This window comes from Hypoxylon trugodes (genome assembly GCF_022578975.1).
Source record: "Hypoxylon trugodes strain CBS 135444 unplaced genomic scaffold F4822scaffold_2, whole genome shotgun sequence".
Taxonomy (NCBI): Eukaryota; Fungi; Ascomycota; class Sordariomycetes; order Xylariales; family Hypoxylaceae; genus Hypoxylon; species Hypoxylon trugodes.
The window spans coordinates 492,290-511,855 of NW_026250017.1; the positions used below are offsets into that span (position 1 = coordinate 492,290).

A 19,566-nucleotide genomic window follows, 5' to 3' on the forward strand; every position below is an offset into this window, starting at 1 on the left:
CGCACGTAATTCCACGATCGCACTTGGACTCGCGTGACCGTTTATCTTTAGAACAGAGAGGATACGGAAAAATGGAGACATTGCGGGTAGATAATTGATTAGATTCGATTTTCTATCACGATAACGGAACACATAGCGGATACCTACAGTGCCTTACTCACATACGTAAGACATTATTGTATACAGAAAAATGAAGAGGCCGGTTACGCGGGTAGCCTGTAACTAGGTAGATTAGGCAATTGATCAACATTAAGAAAAAGCAAAATATCAAAATTCACTAGTACCATCAATCTTGTAAAAATCGCAGTTTGTTGCATGCTAATATGTCTAAAGGCCCAGCTGGCTAGGCGGGTATAGTATCTAGCTGTGTACCATTCTATTGCTTTTGATCATCATGTAATTCGTTAAAACTCCAAAATGCGCCAAATTCGCCGGTGCTCTCCCGCCTATGCTCCCATGCAATGAACGCTTGTAGTGATAAATAGGTAATTTGTACAAAAAGAAATGAAAGTGGTAAATCATCAGATAATATGTTCGGAGTTTGTCACCCGGACCCCCACGTAAATGCCGCCTACGTCTTCTCCCCCGCATTCCGATCAACTCTTAAGCCAGAGTTGACCAGTTTTGCCATATTATGGGTCCGTTCAACTCTGCAGTGTTCATGTCAAAGTCCATCATGGCCGGCTCATCCTGGTACCAGGCCTCGTCGGTCATCTCCCCCATATTCGCCGGGTGCATAGTCCCGTTGGGGTCATGTTCACCGTTGTGGGCGGGGTGATCGCCGATGTGGAGGAATAATCCCTCAGGTTTAGAACCAGGCTTCTCAGAGTCCCCAGGCATCGACATGTTGCTGTTGCCAAGGGGGTACTGAAATTCCATAGGAACAAAAGGAGGTGTAAAAGTGTCGGATAATTGAGGGCTTGATGTCAAGCTAGGTGTCATAGAATGCGATGGAGTCATGGATTGTGAAAGTGCTCGTGGAATTGGTGGTCGGAAATCATCCGCCATGTTCGAAATTGAATTGATGGAAAGTGAGGAGGTTGAGTTACTCCGCCAGTGGCTACCGGTGATCGGAGAAATAACACCAAACTCCAAGGTGATGCTCTTGAGATGTCTCCTCACAACGCGGAGAGCGGGGCCAGGACTGAATGATTGGTACTGGGCAATTTCCTCTAATCGAACAGCTAGGGCTCGAAGTCGGGGCTCGTATAACGCATACAGCTCGACATTGTTTGCAGCACCCTTTCGCGATTGAATTCTCGACAAAGCGCGAGCGCAGCTGTCTAATGCAATCGTGAAGATTTCGGGTGAGCATGGGTGCATTTGGGTGGGTCTTCGGAATAGTGGCTCATTCGGAGATGTTTCGCTAGCAGCGGTGATAATCTTAATCAGCTCCTCGGCAGAAGTGCAGAACCGATCCATAACGTCGCCCGTTAGAATCGAATCGGCAAAATTGTCCGCCGATTGCGGGAAAAGAATGTGGATCGCAATTGTCAAGTATACAGCAAGAACAAGAGTCCTTGACGACGTGTAGTTGATCTTGCTATCCAAAATGTGGATGTTCTCAATGAGAACTCGGTGAATTTCGCGACAGACCAATCCGAGAGTCTGTGGGACCGTGCCATTTTGAATGCGACCGAGAGCGAAAAGGGGCATTTCTTGCCAGAAAAGGGCTTCGGGTTGGTCGCTTGGCGGCATGTCTTGTGGGTACAGAGCGAAGATGTAAGCGACAACCGAAGAGATGTGAGCAAGTGGCCAGATATCCATCATGGTCGCCTTCTGCCTCTGGAGTGTGGAGAGATTATCAGAGGCTTCATCTAAACGGATTAAAACTGATGATGAGGCGTCGGCCGGGAGGAAAACAGATGTCAAGCTAGCCCTGGGGAGGTAGGGGAGCTGCTGGTCCATTTGCATGAATAGCCACTGAGTGAGGGCGAAGGTGATCCACCACAGGTAGGCTACCATCTCCTTCTCGACCTCACACACATCGATACCGTTGATGCGACTTCCCGGTCCGGCCGTTGTGGTAGACCACTTCTGTTCCTTGAGTGCCGTCGCAAGACGACCAGCGAGACCGATATAGCATGTAGCCCGGCGAATCTGAGATTGGCACAATGCATTCCAGCCCAGGAGAGTTATGGCCTGGACGGTAGCGATGGTAGGATGAGGTAGAATGGATTGAGGGGCACCCGGCTGAGAAGATTCAGATAAGCCGGAAGCACAGAATTGTTGGGTACGGAGCTTTGATGTCGCGTGGCGCAACAGTAAATGACCACGAGCTACTGAGACATCGTCGCCAATGAAGAAATTGGCATCGGCCAAGATTACAGCTAATAGGGTTTCGTCGAGGGTCTCTCCACGAAGTTCATGCATTACCAGTGTCTTAGAAAGGAGGAAGGATAGAGGGTGTGTTGAGAACCAGACATCAATGATCTGGCTAATTTTGCGGCTTCCATATTCGGCCAAGGGGTTCTGTCCTTGAGGTGGAGGATCGAACATGCTTTCTGTATGATCAGAGCGAAGTCCGTCAACTAAGAACCTCGCTCCACCGCTTTCAACCAACTGACATCCTAAGCTTCCGAACTTGGCCACCGTGAGGCCGACAAGATCTTGAGTGAGAAGGGAAAGAAGACCGCTGTACTTCGCCGTCTGGGCGTCGAAAGTCGGGGTAAAGTGGCCATCGGTGGGTGGTGATGCGGGTGCCCGTTGAGCAGCCCGGTTGAATGCAGATATCTTCTGTTGATAGGCATTCGAGTTTGTGTTGTTTCGGGGGCTTCCTGCTAGGAAACGAGCATAAAACATGGACTCTAACTCCGTCCCAATATCCGACGTTGCATACGCTGCTGTGTTCCTTGCACTATCTTCTTCGCTACCCAATCGTGGGCTAGGATGTTGTGAACCGGCTCTGTGTGCTGCTCGGTCTGCTTGAGATATACTTGCGGATCGTGATGATGATTGGTATGGTTCAAAATCGTATATACAGTCAACGCCCTGCTTTCGGCACGCCTCGCAGATGGTCTCGTTCGAGCATTTTATCTTGCGGGAACGGCAGAAGCCGCAAGATTTGCGAAGGGGGTGTTTGTTTGTCGAACTCATGGTGCCTTACTATTATTTTTCTTTTATGTTTCTTCCTTTTTACAACCGTCCAGCTGAAATATGATCGACTAAAAGGGAAAAAAGGAAAGGTCTGATGAATTAAAGATCTGAAAATAGGATAGGGGGTATGGGGTATGGTATTATACAAATAGATGGAAACCCAGATCCAGGAGCTTCAGGTCGAGCGGTGAAAATAAGTATCAAATGCCCTTGGTGGATGAAGGATGCAGAAGCTTAATATGGGATATATGAAGATGTAGCACGCCTTCCAACAGCCGCAAAAGGACCAAAAGCGTATGGCGTCGTTTATTTTATTTTATTTCATTTCATTATTTTTATTTTCGTCCACAGTTCACCAGGGTCTCTGGAATCATTCCGTGCGCCGCCCCGCCTTCTGTTTCTAACTTGGCGTACGGCTCGTCCGGTTGAGGTAGTAGGATTAATGAATTGTATGGCGACAGCTTGGTAGGATCCGATGACCAACCCACTTGCGAGGAGCTTTGCTGGCTCATGTGGAAACTTTCTCCTTCATCCTTGGGGTCTAGTAGCGTATGTTTGCTTACGTATACATGCCTACATAGGTACAGTGTGACGGGATTTGGTACGACTGCCACCTCCTTTGCAATTTAGTACCTGGTTCGAGTCCTGGCTGAGGACAAGATCTTTGGCTATGGACTTGCCTATGTGAGCTGTATGAGCTGGGCGGATGTGTATAACGTTAGTAACGGCCAATCACGACCCCTGTTCTTAATCTCGGATCAGAAACTAAGGATTTCATAATTCTGATAGGGCGACCTACAACGTAAATACATAAGCACCAATACGGGCGAGGCGTAGTCTGCTGGGTCATTTACATGGTAGGTTATGGGTATTCTGGATATGGTGGATATTCTGGGTCTTGATGGGTCTCACTGCAGATCAGCGCCTGGGCCGTTGACAGAACAATTATTAACGGTTACGCTCTTACTAACATCCGTAACAAACTTACAGTAGGTACCTACCAAATCCCTTCCTATTAATAGGGATATAAATTATTTCGTCAATCACCTTATTTGAATAACTCACATGAAGCTTAGGTAGGTAGGTAAACAATTGCGAGTGCCTGTTACGAATGTGTGTTGGTTTCGATCCCACATTTACGAATGTAAATCCTTTTTACCGTGCCACAGCAATCAGCGACGCTAGCGGCATAGTCAAACAGTAAGCTTAATTCTTACCGGGCTCTTCCTTGACACTCTTCCTAGACCGTTCTCAGACCCTTCCAAGCAAATTCCTAGCAAATACCTAGCTGCCCAAGTCCTTTTACAAAGGATTACGTACAGGTCACAGGATGGATCGGATTGATGATAGGGTACCTAATCAGTTAATATGTTGCACATTTCTTACCCGCCTTAGGTACTTTTACTTTTACTTCCCTCCGCTCGTTTACGAGAGTTAGGCTGCACGCAGCTCCTGTAGTACATATGTACAATCCTCTTAATAATGTGCGTACCGTGCGTCCACTTTCGTTACGTTACCTAATATGAATAAGCTTCAATCCTTCGTCGACAAGCCACACTGCAACTCTACAGCGACCATTTACCTGTCTAGTCATGACCCGAAATTGCTTCAAAAATAAACAGCTTAGCCGTTCTTGGTATACAAAAATGTCAGAATGCGTCATCCAATGACCGTCATCCTGAGCAAGTAGATTTTTGCGAGGTGCATCTGCATCATAATTCCATACCGCCAGTTCTTCGGACGCCACACCGTTGCTGCTCGGCCGAAACAATGATGTCGGCGATCAAGGAAGAGGAAGTAAGGCTTAGCCTCCCTTTCCCACTCTATTCAAATTCGCAATGATGAATGTTTGATTGATTTCTTGTTTTCGTTTTCGGCTTTTGAATCAGCGGGATCCCGAACGTCCTCGGCTTCCAACAAATCCTCCTCCCCTGCTTCAGATTCTACATCAAACAAAGCGGAATAATCAATTCCTGCTGACTGTACAATATCTGTGATTGAACATGTAATCGTATACAATTTTACCCCACCTGCATTTATGGTACCGGGGATGGCGTGTCAGCAAGTCACGAGATTAACCCTTTATGTAATGCTGTGCATAACATTATACAGCTGAATCATCACACGTTTGGAACCTACCTATACCAAACAAGGCGCATTAATGCTTGAGGAACTAGCCCTAGACTATAATTCCTATACATAATTCTAACAAACACGACGGAATTAAGCCTACGGCACATGCCGTAAATTTAGTTCACCACTTAATTACTTGCATCGCAATATGTGTAAATATATTTTTACTCTTTAATGAAATTACACTTTCTATGAGGTAGTTGGAACATTAGCGCGAACTCGGGGTCCGGCTAAAACGTGAATAGCTAGGCTGTGACGAAAAAAATTTCTATTCCCAGTCATCAACGTCAGGGTCTTTTAGCTGTCCTAGCTCCTTTGCTATGCTAGATCTTGAATACCCCGCGCCGTATAGGTTCCAGCTTCCTAACGAGTATGTGTAATCTTACGAGGGATCAGCATTCTAGAAGCCTGAACGGTACTAAGCAGTAAGACCTAATGCGACACTCGACTGGGGAGGTCGGCGAAGGGACTTTTCCGTACATGTTTTGATTCCACTTTTTCAATGCGAAACCGACTCAGCAAATAATGGGAACAGGAACCGACAAGTTTTAAAGTAACAGATTGCTCACCTAAGACCTAGGTGGCGTTTTTTGTGGCTTAAGCCAAACATGAAGTTTTCTATCATGATGTAAGTTTGCAGCTGTACAGGATCCCGATCTGGATTAGCTGCAGGCGTACCCAACTTCGCATTCCTCGCATTCTTCCAAGTTTGGTAGAGAAATATAATGGGGATTTTTCTCGGAGATTACATGGCGATATGGAAGGTCACCATAGGCAATCCCCACAAAGCCTTTCCATGGTAACCCATGCATTACACATATGCAATACTTTGATACTTCTCTAAAAATAAATATGAAACGAGCCATGCAGTCCATAGGGCTGGGACGAAAATCGATTGGCCCACGTACCGCGCCCACGAACCTTCGGGTAGAATAGACTTCAACGTTTTTAACTTGTCGCGCTTAAGGTTCTTAAGTTAGGCGATTCAGACTTGCATCGCCTGCTAAACAATTGCCGATCAACCCACCCCCCTAAACCTTATCTGGACACCAATGCCGCTGATAGGTCATAGGTCGCCTAGTACTCAGCTGCACACATTTTAACTCTCCGTAATATTGGACTAAGCCTACTTAGTCGTTCGAGAGTGCCGTGTCTTACCGCGCCCCGGTAGCTATTTTAAAATTGGTTTTTAGATTAAGTTCAACCTGATTGACGCCCTAGTACAACCTTTACATAATCCGAGGTTTGTTTCACGAAAGTACGTAAATACTTGACTTGGTTAAGTAAGTGGGTAAGGGGTAAACTGATGATGAACTCAATTAAGTCGATCATAACTAACTTAGCCAAGTGCACATGGTTCGTCCAGCATAACCTTAAAACCCCTGGAGCATTAACGTTGTATTTTTCGAAGCAACGCCACTTATGTAATGACATTTAAGCAATACCTTAAGATTATGAAGGAATAACAACCTTATCGGAAAATATTTTAAACTTTTATGACATTCTAAGATTAACCCGCCCTTTGGGGTTAGTCCGCTACAAAGTACAACACAAAAAAAAGATATACCTAACATGCATCCCATGTAATAATCCAACCCCCAAATGAACGAAGAACGATTCGACCAACCAAGACCCACCCTCTATGCCGCAATATCCCTAACTAGTAACAAAAAGCGAATTCTAAGCGAACAAGCGAATAAGCTTAATTGGTTGTGGAACCAGCCTTCTTCTCCGACAAATCCTTTAGCCCCGCTACTGTGGGCTGCACGCCGTAAAGCCACCTCAGGTACCAAATCCATACCCATGAAGGAACGTAAGAGTAAACAAGTTTTCGTACGAGGGGGCCGAGGCCAAATGGCAAGTTCGCGGTGTGGAGACGCGCAAAGTCGGCCGAGAACTTAGCCAGGTCTTGCACTCTCTGCTTGCGTCGCTCGGAGTATTCGTACAACATCAGACTAAGGTCCTTGTGTGTGAATTTGTTGAAGTCGGCTTTCGGAGCAACAACCCATTCGTTAAGGAGGTTGCCGAGGACGGCCGCATCTTCGATGGCCTGGCAGGCACCTTGGCCGAAGAAGGAAGTCATACTGTGTGCAGCTGCAGAGAATGTTAGGACCTCATTTCCACACCGCTGCTATGATTGGGGGGTTCGGTTCGGCTTACCATCACCTACAAGGGCAACCCGGCCCTTGGACATGGAGGGGAATTCGACTTCAGCGAAGACGTTGCTGGCCAACACACGCTCGGATTGGTCCACAACTAAAAAGTGATGTCATGTCAGCTTCAACGATGTCCTTGCATGCATTTACGAAGCGCAGTAATGTCTGTGCTTCAGTGAGATTTTGGAGTAACTTACTCTCGCTAAACTTCTTGCTCTCGGCAAATGGATGGAACTTCTCTCCGTATACATCCTTGATCATGTCGGGCGTGGTGCCGGCCCAGACAGATCGGTCTCGTGGAGCCGAATCGGCTTTCTGTCAGGCAGTTAGCAAGGTGGGAAAATTATCATCAACACGAGTGGGCTCATCACTCGAGTTTAATTAATTGCTTTTTGCAGGGATATCTTTCAATCACGTACCATGACACCAATAAACCATTGCCTGTTTTCTATGCAGGGCCAGGTGGTCAAGATTGAGTCGTCGTATAACAGCCAATTGGCGACACCGAGCTCCTCTTTTCCACAGTTTTTCAATGGCGCAGTAATACCGGACATGTGGACGCGACCGGTGAATTTGATGGTGTTGGCGGCCTTGTCATCGGCGCTGCCGGCGAGTATTCGGCGGGTCACCGATCGGATACCATCGGCACCGATAACTAGACGTCCGCGTAGTTCTTTTCCGCCATCCACGACAACGGTAACAACCGAAGAGTTCGGGTCGTCGATTATGTTGGTGACCTTGGAGTTTAGGATCACTGTCTCCTCACCACCGGCCGCGTTGTATAGCAATCGGTGGAAGTTGTGCCTCTCGGCAGAGAGGACGGGGTAGCCGAACGTAGCCTCGCATGTCGAGAAGTCGAGCTTCTGCCATAAAGTGTCGTTTCGGGTGATCTGGATGGTCTTGAGAGGTTGGGCGGTCTTTAGGATATCCTGGTAGATTCCTATCTGGTCGAGAAGCGCCAACGCGTTCGGTGCTAACGAGATACCTGCACCTACAGGCGATAGGACCTCTGTTCGTTCGAGGACCTTGCAGGACAGACCGAGTCGTCGAACAATAGCGGCTAATGTGAGACCCCCAATACCACCACCAATGATGAGAACGTCAGCGTCGACGTTGGCCATCTTACCTGCTTACTAAGAACTCGCAAAAAGAATATGAAAAAGGGTATATAGAATTAGGCTATTAATTTCGAGCCTATCACGTACTGGGGAGTGTAAATGGGTTAATTGTTCTGTTGAATTTGTGTTTTGCCATGAGCGTGTGCCAATGGACTTAAATATTAATGTCTATAACTTCGGCGTCAGCCAATAAATGATCCTAGTTTTACTTCCGGTGGATCACGGAGGCCTAGCCGAATATGGGACGAGGAATCGCCCATTCTCAATCGGACCACTCCGATTAATTCAAGCGCAGTAATAAGCTGATATGGCAGTGTAAGATTCATGTCCAATGGAAAAATGTTTTCTCGAGAGCGGGAGAGGCTCTTTTGCTAAAGATAGATTCCCGGCCTAGTGTTATCTGCATAATGCCCTGGCTCCCCCCATTTTACTACTGAGTAAACGTGCCACATTATTTTACTCGGGTAGGGATTATCTAATTCGGGCGTAACGTACGATAGCTAGTACGATACAACGGTTCCTTCGGACTCCTACTCAGCTAACGCCTAACCTAACATAGAGTACCCGCCGCATTAAGGAACATTTTAAGGAATATTCGTGCACAGGGCGGTGGAAACACTCCCCACACATTCTCAGCTTACTTTGCAGGCTTACACAATTTACCTCATACGAGATCTTGCAGCACACTGAGATTAAGCGAATTAGGATAATCGCATTACATCTAGAAGCTTATCACAGATTGCACCATTGTAACCCTTTCAGGGCTTCGTCTGTCGAGCTAAAAGATGACAAAATTTTTTGGAGTATTGATGCCCGCATATTGCGTGTTTTCATGATTGATGCATGATATTGAGGCAGGCGAAACAGTCCTATTCCCGCTCCTTCATTGATAGAACACAATTGCCGTGTTGCTCTATTACGTGTCTAGCGTCAAGACACCTAAGTTAGGTGCCTTCTAGGCCGTAGATTTAAAAAAAAAAAAAAAAAAAAAAAAAGAAAGACAATGTGTTTAGCGATAGTGATTAGTAGTTACCAGTAGAGGAGCAAGAAGTTCTCTTACGATAATATCATTTATGCCACAATGATAAATCTACACCGCGATAATATATAACTAAAATATCTGAATAATAATGTGCAACAATCACGTGGACTTTTAAACGTCTTACTGTCAGTAATATTGTCGTTGCGAAAGTCAATTCGTATTACCCAACATTTCGAAGATATTGTGTAACCAAATCCTTCAAAAAGGGGGGTGGTTGTGTAACAAACCTCATCAGATAGGGGAGAGGTTGTGTAACCAGGAAGCCGGTATAGACGCGCACACCCGTACATCAGGGACGAAGATAGTATGAGCCCAAGATGAGCGACAATATTCATAAGTATCGTGAAACAATAATAAAACAAGAATACGATATAAAAATAAAAATAAAAACATCGAATGTTACCTAGTACGAACTTTTCGATGTCAACTCACCTATCGTATGTTGCTTTAGCTATTCGCATTGTATCACATTTCACGAAGAGTATCTCATAAATATAGAAGAAAAATGTTCATAATATCAAAATTAGCAATTGTCGCTTTGCCATATAATATTGAACAAATATTTTACAGTCTACCCTCTATAAGAAATGAAACCTATACCCATGCTCCTATGCCAATGCTACCTAACCCTCATATCCTCATATCAGACTTAGTAACGCGAAGCAGCGTTCCAGTCAAGCTCAGCAATGCCGAGCTGGAGCTTCTCGAAGTCGAAGATGATGTACTTATCCTTGGAGAAAGTCTCACCGAAGTTACCAATGAACTCATCACCGTCAGCAAGGGTTCGGACGTTAAGCACACACTTGTCCTCAACCTTCTCGACGTAGTGGTGAGCCTCCACGGGCCATTCCTTGCTGTGACCAGCGAACTTGTAGTAGATGGTGGGGAGAGTGGAGGCCTTAGCGCAGTCAAACTCGTGCCAAGTCTGGTTGCCGTTGTTGGGAGGGTTCTGGAGAGTGGTGGGGGTAGCGCCAGCGAGTTGGATGAGGTGGTTGTAGGCGTTGGGCGTAAGAGCAGTGCCACGACCGTAGGAAGCGTGGTCGAAGATGGCAGCGGGCTTAGGGTTCTGAGCAGTAGCCTTGACGGTCATGGTCTCGTTACCAATTCTGAAGCTGTCGAGATCGGTAGCCCAGTAGTTGTACAGAGCAGGGGCATAGACGAAGTCCTTGGTGTTGACGTCAAGGAAGACCTTGTTGGGGTACCAGTAGATCTTGTCGTTCTTCACAAGCTTGCGGTTGATGCCACCGAGAGTCTGGATACCATCGTGTCCGTTGCAAGTAGACTTGGTGGTGTCAGGGGAGTCAGCGTAGCAGTAGTGGAAAGCTACATGAGGAGAGGGCCATTGGCCTTGCTTCCATGCCTGGTAGAAACCGGAAGAAGTGGAAGCTGGGATTATGTTAGCATGTCTGTAGTTATCAATTTGCATAATTCTTATGAACTCTTACCATTGTCGCTGTGGAAGACAGGAGAAAGACCGTATACACCACCGAAGGGGAAAGGAGAGCCAGATAGGTTGAAGGTGATGTCAGCAGTCTGGAGAACGATCTTGGCAGTGCTGGGTCCGACGTGGAGGAAATCGGTTCCGTGGTCAACAGTAAGATCCCTGTAGAAGTAAAAGTGGTTCGGGTTCCACGTCCGTCTGGGGTACTGCTGAGGGAGAGCTTGGAAAGTGGAAGATGCACTCTGGTTGAAGTAGTGCTGTGTTGGGTCTAAGCACGCAGATGGGTTGCCCGTTTGGCCGTAGCAAGTAGTCGAAAGAACGTATTGGTTGATCCAAGTCCAGTCAACGAAGACGGGGAATTGTTGCGCTGGCGTACCCACGGAGGCATTAGATAAGAAGCCGAATGGGTTCCATGTCAATGGAAGGTCGTGAGACTGAGCTTGGCGACGGTGACCAGCAGGGCTCGGGGGAAGAGCTGAAGCTAGTTCAGCAGATTGCCCCAACAAGAAGAGAAGTAATTGACTTCGTAGCGAAACCATTGCGAATGAATGTTAAAAGGAGACCTAAGGAAATCTAAGGAAAAGACTCAAAGGAAAAAAAAAAAAGAGGAAGAGGAAAAGGGTTAATTAGCTTGATTAGCTTAATTAATTGGTGAAGAATGATGAGGATATTTGTTGGTTGATGCCGCGAGCACTGGAGTTAAATAGATATCAAAGTCTGGTACTTCCCTGGTGTTGTTCTAGTTGCTGACATGAGCGCTACGGCTGATTCTATTGGTCAGCACCGCCTCCCGTTGACCATCGGAGGAGCGATTATAGCCATCTCCTCAGCTCCGTCAGCGAAATTCCTATGGGATCTATTTTCGACTCAACAAAATCGTCAGCAAATCTCTTTGAACTGGGATTCTTCATCAGACCCAGTCCCAGACCCACGGAAGCAATTATACCAAGTAAAATAAGTACCATTTAACTGCACTCCCGTCCGTGCGCTACCTACCTTGCAATTGAGCAACACTAACCCTTGACGTCCGCAACCCGCATTCTATTATTGGGTTACACGTGGAGTTATGCAGTCAGGACTTATGTTAACATTAAGCTTCTACCCGTTTCTCAAAGCTTATTTTGTTTCTGTTCTAGAACATCGTCAAAAGCTTCCATGCATGTCACTCAGAGTATTTGCTTAGATTGAATCAGCCACTAGATAGAAGTCCTTGATGATGTAAAAGCCTCGGATAGATCGACGCCGGGATAACTTGGTAACGAGCCGACCAGTAAACAATTGAGTAGATATTAGGAAACATATAATTACTACTTACTTAGGTAAACATAATATTGCGCGGCATCGGAGCTCTACGGCCGGCGTAAAATTAGTTGTTCCGGAGTTAATGGAACTTACTACTTGGTCCTCTGCGTACACACCTCCGTCATGAGAAACCTCGTTCTCGCTCTGGAAGATGACCTTTTTTGCCATGTGAATCTGCGTTTTTCCATGTGAAATAGAAGCTAATTGTATTCTGAAACGAGCCATGGGTAGCCACGTGCTATTGCAACTCGAGATCTCCCTGGGGCAGACCAATCAAGCTGATGTTTAGAGTAGATGAAGCATCCCCATCTGTTGAGAAGCTCGCGTGCTGTCATCAATGCGGTGTCACTTCTAAAATTAGGTAACTATAGAGTCATTAGAGGCTCTGTGAGATAGTACCTACATATATATACACGTATTCCCATCCCCTCGAGATAACCGTTATTCCCTTGAACAGACAAGATACCCAGCTACAATCTCGTTTATCTCCTAACATCTCTTTATCTCTTTTCTTTTTTCTTTTTTTCCTTTTCTCTCTATACTACTGAGCCAGTGTTGATCTGTGATCCGCAACTCAGCAGCAACAATGGAATTCATCACGCACATCCAGGGAGATGTCGACTCTCACCATACTCCCCTCTTCCTAATCCACGCCATTTCTGGCCTGGCATTACCGTTCTTCCGCCTACATAACCTCAGCCACGGCAAGTTCCACAGAAGCCATTCGGAACGGCCAGTGTACGGCGTAAGCTCACCCATCTACTCATCCGAAGAAGCAATTTACCCGTCGTCGTTTGAGGAGCTGGCTCTCCTTTACATAAGCGAGATCAAGACCATCCAACCCCATGGACCCTACCTCCTTGGTGGCTGGTCTTTGGGGGGGATGATTGCCATGAAGATGGCACAAATCCTCCTTGAACAGGGAGAATCCGTTTCCCGTGTTATAATGATTGACTCAGCAAACCCCGAAGCTTTTCCCCCTTTCCGATCTTCAGCAGAGTTTCACGCACAAACAGCAGCTACTATTAAGGGCGTTGTCGCCGAAGGACTACCAGTTTTTCTAGATGCCGAGGAAGGTGCCTCATCTGACAGCGAATCTAGCGAAGAGGAAGACGACGATGGTCTCCTCTCCCTCCGAGAAACTGAGAAGCGCATCAAGATGCACATTTCCAAGTCCCTTCTTCTCCTGGCTAACATAACCCCCGGCGAATTTTCTTCAACTTACTGCGACACGCACGTTGTACTCGTCAAGTGCGCAGCTGACCACAAGAACGATAGCTCCTTACACAAGCACAGGGCACACCAAATCCGCAAGGTGATGCGTGACAAGACCATGAAATGGGACACCAGCAAGTTCCGGGAATTCGAGACAGTCCCATTTAGCGGCGACCACGACGGTGCCTTTGGAGTTCAACACGTCGGCGAGTTGAGCAAGATACTCCACCGTGCCCTTCACCACGTCCGATAAATTTTAGGTTTCTCTCTAACGTTACTTACCTACTTACCTACCTGATTACCTGAAAACCTGCTTACCTACTTACCAACTTACGAATTTACTTACAACTTACTTACCCTTCTTGTTTTACCACCTACTTACTACTATTACTACTATAACAAGCGGCAAATACAGCGGCGAACTGGCGTTGGGGGATTAGGCTCAGACTGGTAGCCATACAAAATTATGATATCACGAATGGAATTCCACCATTATCTTTCACTCATTGAATTACTTTACTTTTTTTACACTTGATGTGTTTGTGCTTGTTGGAAGCCTAGCTTATGAGGAGGCTGGTCCTAAGGAGTGGCTAGACCTAGGATAGAGTAGATAGAGGGCGACCGCATGTACTAGCACTGACTACACGAAAGTTCGCCCCGTCGGGCATTACGCTTTAATTTGTGTGACGGTCGGGATTAGCTAGAATACATTTTTACACATAGAAATTTCATACAAAAAAATACATGTTCTCAACGAATTCTGCCGTTTGTTTACTTGACTGAAATTTAGTGCTTCAAACCTACATCCTTCGCCGAGCCAGATCTATTCTACGTATCGGAAAACACCGAAGGACTTAAAAGTCCTTAACCAACTGGGTACCTCGTGATAATTCCCTTACATAGTCGGCATCGTAGTTGTTAATAATTGTAAAAACCGGCGAGATATTGCTCCATCTAGGACCAAAGTCTTACCTTTGACTTGAAAAGTTAAATGAGCTCATCTTTCGGATTTTAATTTGCTTCGGAGCTGAAAATTCACATGATGCCTATTTGCTATAGGAAATGTCCTACAGTTACACAGGTGTAGTCGAGATCGGCTCAACTCTCGTCCGATGATCTTTCCTAATTAGGCAACTTCGGGTTTGTACTAGCAAAGGTGACCCACTATTCGGAGCACCCGATGATTTTTACTCGGATCCGCGCCGGATCGGCGATTACAATGGGTCAATTACATAATAGTGCTATTTTTACATGAACCTTGCCAACCTGGAAGTAACCTTGAAAGTAAGCTTAAATTTCTCTAACCCATGATTTTACACTAAAAAAGCCTAATGAACCTAAAGTACCTGCTAACCTAGTATAGAATCTAATACGCCGTGCTTCCAGAACAATACCACCCTTTTAGACCCACACGACCCAAATTTGCTACGTAAACATGATCTTCTAATCTTAGACTCTCTTAGTCACCTTGACCCGAGTGTCGCCCTTGAGCCAAGGAGTACCAAGCTTTCCGAAGTCGAAGTCAGTGACTTCGCTGCGGGGCTCACCATTCGCCCACTCAACGTTGTAGTTGCGGATCAGAGTAGACAGTGCACGCGAAGCCACGATAGCCGCCATTTTCTCCCCAACACATCGGTGGCTACCAGCTCCGAATGGAATGTACTTCAATCCTTGCTTCTGGTCTAGCTGCACAATTCCGCCCTCCTGGCTGATCCAGCGGTCGGGAGTCCATTGGTCAGGGTTGGAGAAGTTAGCGGGGTCGTGGTGGGTGAGGTAAGGCGAAATAGAAACAAGAGCACCAGCGGGAACGTTAATCGACGTGGTGGGAATTGTGTGGTCCTTGCGCGCGATACGAAGAGTGCTCATTCCAGCGTAGAAACGGCTTGTCTCCTTGATGCAAGCTTGTAGCAGGAGCGAATCGGCTTCCTCGGGGCTCTCACGCAGAGTCTTCTGGAGCTCAGCAAGAATATCGGGGTGTCTGAGGATCTATTCTATTGTTAGTATAATCTTGTTTCAATTGGCGAACGACGCTAGCAATTACGTACCTCAATGATGGCCCAAGCAATGTTGGCAACGGTACTGGTGTGGGCAGCGAACATGAGGAGAGTATGGTGGGAAGGAAGGAGATCCTTGAGAGGAAGCATAGTCTTGTCCGACAACGTGTAGTTGATGTAGTCCGATGACTTAGACCAGGTTTCGGGGTCCATACTTCTCTCCTGCAGACGCTGGTTGAAGATCTCCCGCACACGTTCTCTGGCGGCGTCCAATCGCTTCGCAGGGGGGTGGGAAACCCAAGCGGGGAGGAACATGTTGTACAGACTTCCAATGTCAGCCTCCATAGCGTGTAGAAGGTCTAGAAGCTCGGAGCATGACTTGTCATAGAAGTCCTGACCCATGAGGCATCGGACAATGACTTGGTGGACCAAACCAGACACGCTCTCAAACAGTTCCACGTCACTCTTGGTTGACCAATTGCTGAAGGACTTCTCAGCTTCCTCATTGGACACCTTGGTGACGTAGTCGAGAGTCGCGGAACGGTTGAGCCAATGAGCGAGAGAACCGGCCAGGGTTCTCAAGTGAGGCCAGTATCCACCGTCCAAGATTCTGTTGAGGAAGATACCCTGAACACGAATTAGAAGACGTAATTCTACGATCTGATGGGGCTCAGTCACTTACCATTCCACCTCCGAACGACCATGTGTCCTCCCTGGTCTCGAGGTAGACCTTGTTCAGATCATTGCCACGCAACCACACATTGTATACAGTAAATAGTTGTATGGAAAAAATGTTTCCGGCTTGGCTGGTGGCTCGGCGAATGGTAGCGACAGGATTTTGAGCATAGGCAAGAGCAGCTGCAAAGAATGGGACACCTCCTTGCTCTTTGAAGGAGGTAATCTTCGTGTTTCCTCTGAGCTTTAGAGCCACAAAGGCAACTAACGCGACAAGCGCGACGATGACTGTGATAGACATCTTGGAACGCGCCAAAAGTTAAAGCAAATTTGAACTTTTCAGGTGACCCAGTACCAGTTCACTAAATAGGAAGGAAATAAATACAAAGAAAAAAGAAATGTATTTTTAAGTGTTGATGAGTTAAGTTGATTGAGATTGTTGATTTCTAGTGTCAAGTCAACGGAAGCCCTGTCATTAAAAAGCCTTCACAGAACGGCGTGCTCCGCGCTGACAATTACATTAAAGTCAACTTGTCAACTAATCAACGTATGATGATGACCTTCTGCGAGGCGGAGACGGAAGTTAAGATAACGATCCTATTCTATTTTTGGCTTTAAAGATCTTAGGGCTGAGTATTGTTTCAAAACGTTGAAGACTAAGTAAGACTATTTTAAGTTTAATAGGTCCAGCTTCTCCGAGTGTGAACGGGAGAATTAGCGGGGCCTTAACGGGGCATTTACAGGGTATTAGCAGGGGTTCAAATTGGGTAAAATTCTAGGGAAATTCTACGAAGGTCGGACAGGGGGGGTCTGCACGTGGCTCAACCATTCAGCCATCAATCATTATAAGCGTAGGACAGAGCCTCGGCCTTAGCGACCCGCTCGGCCCGGAGAACTCGGCCCCAACGCAACGTTGATGGCGTAATTGGCGTAATGGTCCAATTGTTCCCCCGTCGGGAATGGACTCTTGTTGAGTACTCAGAGTACGCTTAGTAGGACAAATGACTTTTTAGATAGCAACAATACGGTGAATCAGCTGCGAATTAAGCTAGAAATACATGAGGCCCTGCCCAATCTCGTAGTGAATGTTTTCTTCACCATAGATTCATCTCTCAAACCAAACGACAAACAGCCAGGTTCTGTAATTTCCTTGTTTCCTTTTTTCCTTCTATCTCCTTTCTGTGTCTCTCTGTCTCTCTATCTTTCTATCTATCTATCTATTTCTTTCTTTTTTTTCTATTTTTTTCTTCTAAATTCAGAATCATGCCTTACATTCACAACGAGATGATCGACCCGAGGCTGCGAGAGCATATCGAGGCTCTCAAGCGGTCCAGCCTCAGCCGTGGAACTCTTCTTGACTTACTTCTCGAGGCACCTCACGAGCACGAAAGTCCGCAAATCAGGTCGGACGCCTGGTACCTGACATCATCTTCTTCAGAAACTCTAGACGTAATACCTTTAGATGCACCCGAAATTTTTAACAAGGGATCCGATGAACCAGAGAAAGGGCTTATTGCTCCTCCCGATGTTGTCCCAGATGGTGGGATGAGAGCTTGGTTGGTGGTAGCGGGTGGATTCATAAATTACTGTGCCACGTTCGGTATGCAACCTCACCTACCGATAGTTAATTATGATGATACACTAACACAAGTTTGTCTTATAGGTTTACTTAACTCTTTCGGTACTTTCCAGACATTTTACCAAGAAGGCTATCTAGCGGGAAGCAGCGCCAGCGCTATCTCATGGATAGGTTCAGTTCAGGTACATTATGATGGCCCCTATACTATACAGGACGAAGGCTAAACATTCGATAGCTTTTCTTACTGTTTATCGGAGGAATGGTGATCGGACCGGCTTTCGACAAATACGGAGCCAGAAAACTAACAATTCCCGGATCCATACTTTACGTTCTTTCCTTTATGTTCATCAGTCTAGGGACCAAGTTTTACCAGATCTTACTAGCGCAGGGCATATTATATGGCATTGCTGATGCTATGCTGTTTTACCCGACAATCTCTTCGATTAACCAATGGTTTAGCACAAAGCGAGGTCTCGCTCTAGGAATCGTCGTGTCCGGTTCCTCTATCGGCGGTATCTGCTGGCCCATTCTAATTGAGCGTCTCTTCAAGATTGTCGGCTTTGGGTGGACTTGCCGAATTTGTGGTTTCATTTGCCTAGGTCTTTTATCAGTCTCTACAGCACTAATTGTTGAACGAAAATCCACTGGCGGCGGCCACGGACCTATTAACAATGCCAGTCTCAAGAAGGAACTCTCTAACGCCACTTACCTCATCATGACAGTAGGTTTCCTATTCGCTTTCTTAGGAATGTTCATTCCCTTTTACTACCTTCCCGGTTACGGTATGGCTCATGGTATCGACCCTACGATGTCGAACTACCTTCTCGCCATTCTTAACGGTGGATCTTTCCTCGGACGTATCGGTTCTGGTTTTATGTCGGACAGGATAGGAGTGTAAGTCAAGGACCCCTTCTTGAATGCTATGATACGACTAGCTAACACTGTTTAATAGTTTCAACATTACGACGATTGTTGCCACGCTTTCCAGTGTCATGGTTCTCGCCCTTATGGCCATGACAACGCAGAACACGATCATTGTATTTTCAGCTCTTTACGGTTTCTTCTCGGGTGGTCTGATTTCTTTACAATCCGGCGCTGTCGCGAAGCTCACTTCCGACATGAGTACAGTCGGTATAAAGATTGGTGTAACAATGGCGGTGTGCTCGGTTGGGTAAGTCATCACTTTCATAAGTTTCCAATATTATGAACAGAATCTAATTGCATAAATTTAGTGTTTTGATCGGTGGACCGATAGGAGGAGCCCTATTAGCGACCGACAACGGCAACTACCAATATCTCATCATCTTCGCCGGTGTGACGTTGAGTATTGGATCGGCATTATTCTTGGTTTCTAGGATTTGGGCTGCGCCTAAATCTAAGGTGTTTTGATTTTAATAATTTTGATTTTTTGATTTTTATACCCGGGCTAGGATGTACAATACGGAAATATGGAAGGTGTATAATTACCGTGTACTTATAGAAATGAGGCTGCATAAGTTATCATGATGAATGACAAAGAAGGACTATCATTGAATATTTCGATTTCTATCCATGAAGAGTGTCGATTGTGTTCTATGTCTTGATCCCACTCATTTTGCACATTTAGGTATCTACATCATCAACACCATTTACTATCGTGATGTGGGGGTTTAAATTCTATGTCTTGGCATACGTAAATGTACCTGAGTGTTTCAATGGTGCGCCATCGGATGGTGCACGGTATGCACGAATCCGCCAACAGGTATACAATACGTCATTTGTACGACCTGCATGTAGTTTGAATAAAACTCCGCTTTCTATTAACTCCATAGTATG

General features: G+C 46.1%; 6 protein-coding genes across 6 annotated transcripts; 2 read left to right on the forward strand and 4 right to left on the reverse strand.

Moving 5' to 3' along the window:
- Positions 1–313: 313 nt before the first annotated feature.
- On the reverse strand, positions 314–3,263 carry F4822DRAFT_108989 (uncharacterized protein). The gene has a single exon (XM_051452436.1). The coding sequence runs from the start codon at positions 3,094–3,096 to the stop codon at positions 604–606; it is 2,493 nt and encodes an 830-aa protein (XP_051317675.1). The 5' UTR covers positions 3,097–3,263; the 3' UTR covers positions 314–603.
- Positions 3,264–6,616: 3,353 nt separating this feature from the next.
- F4822DRAFT_388855 (putative monooxygenase) lies at positions 6,617–8,651 on the reverse strand. The gene is made up of 4 exons (XM_051456915.1): positions 7,805–8,651; positions 7,583–7,700; positions 7,390–7,485; positions 6,617–7,323 (listed from the first exon to the last, which is right to left on the reverse strand). Exons 1-4 carry the CDS (start codon positions 8,504–8,506, stop codon positions 6,932–6,934), a joined length of 1,308 nt encoding a protein of 435 aa, XP_051317676.1. The 5' UTR covers positions 8,507–8,651; the 3' UTR covers positions 6,617–6,931.
- A 1,387-nt stretch (positions 8,652–10,038) lies between these two features.
- Positions 10,039–11,636, reverse strand: F4822DRAFT_109028 (eukaryotic aspartyl protease). Its single transcript, XM_051452437.1, has 2 exons — positions 10,991–11,636; positions 10,039–10,931 (listed from the first exon to the last, which is right to left on the reverse strand). The coding sequence occupies exons 1-2, from the start codon at positions 11,523–11,525 to the stop codon at positions 10,195–10,197; spliced, it is 1,272 nt and encodes a 423-aa protein (XP_051317677.1). The 5' UTR covers positions 11,526–11,636; the 3' UTR covers positions 10,039–10,194.
- A 1,119-nt stretch (positions 11,637–12,755) lies between these two features.
- Positions 12,756–14,258, forward strand: F4822DRAFT_388858 (beta-ketoacyl synthase). Its single transcript, XM_051456916.1, has one exon. The coding sequence runs from the start codon at positions 12,875–12,877 to the stop codon at positions 13,754–13,756; it is 882 nt and encodes a 293-aa protein (XP_051317678.1). The 5' UTR covers positions 12,756–12,874; the 3' UTR covers positions 13,757–14,258.
- A 429-nt stretch (positions 14,259–14,687) lies between these two features.
- On the reverse strand, positions 14,688–16,768 carry F4822DRAFT_388859 (cytochrome P450 4F8). Its single transcript, XM_051456917.1, has 3 exons — positions 16,180–16,768; positions 15,549–16,124; positions 14,688–15,489 (listed from the first exon to the last, which is right to left on the reverse strand). Exons 1-3 carry the CDS (start codon positions 16,471–16,473, stop codon positions 14,953–14,955), a joined length of 1,407 nt encoding a protein of 468 aa, XP_051317679.1. The 5' UTR covers positions 16,474–16,768; the 3' UTR covers positions 14,688–14,952.
- Positions 16,769–17,123: 355 nt separating this feature from the next.
- Positions 17,124–19,279, forward strand: F4822DRAFT_388861 (major facilitator superfamily domain-containing protein). The gene is made up of 5 exons (XM_051456918.1): positions 17,124–17,772; positions 17,836–17,933; positions 17,987–18,645; positions 18,704–18,922; positions 18,984–19,279. Exons 1-5 carry the CDS (start codon positions 17,436–17,438, stop codon positions 19,138–19,140), a joined length of 1,470 nt encoding a protein of 489 aa, XP_051317680.1. The 5' UTR covers positions 17,124–17,435; the 3' UTR covers positions 19,141–19,279.
- The last annotated feature ends 287 nt before the right edge of the window (positions 19,280–19,566 follow it).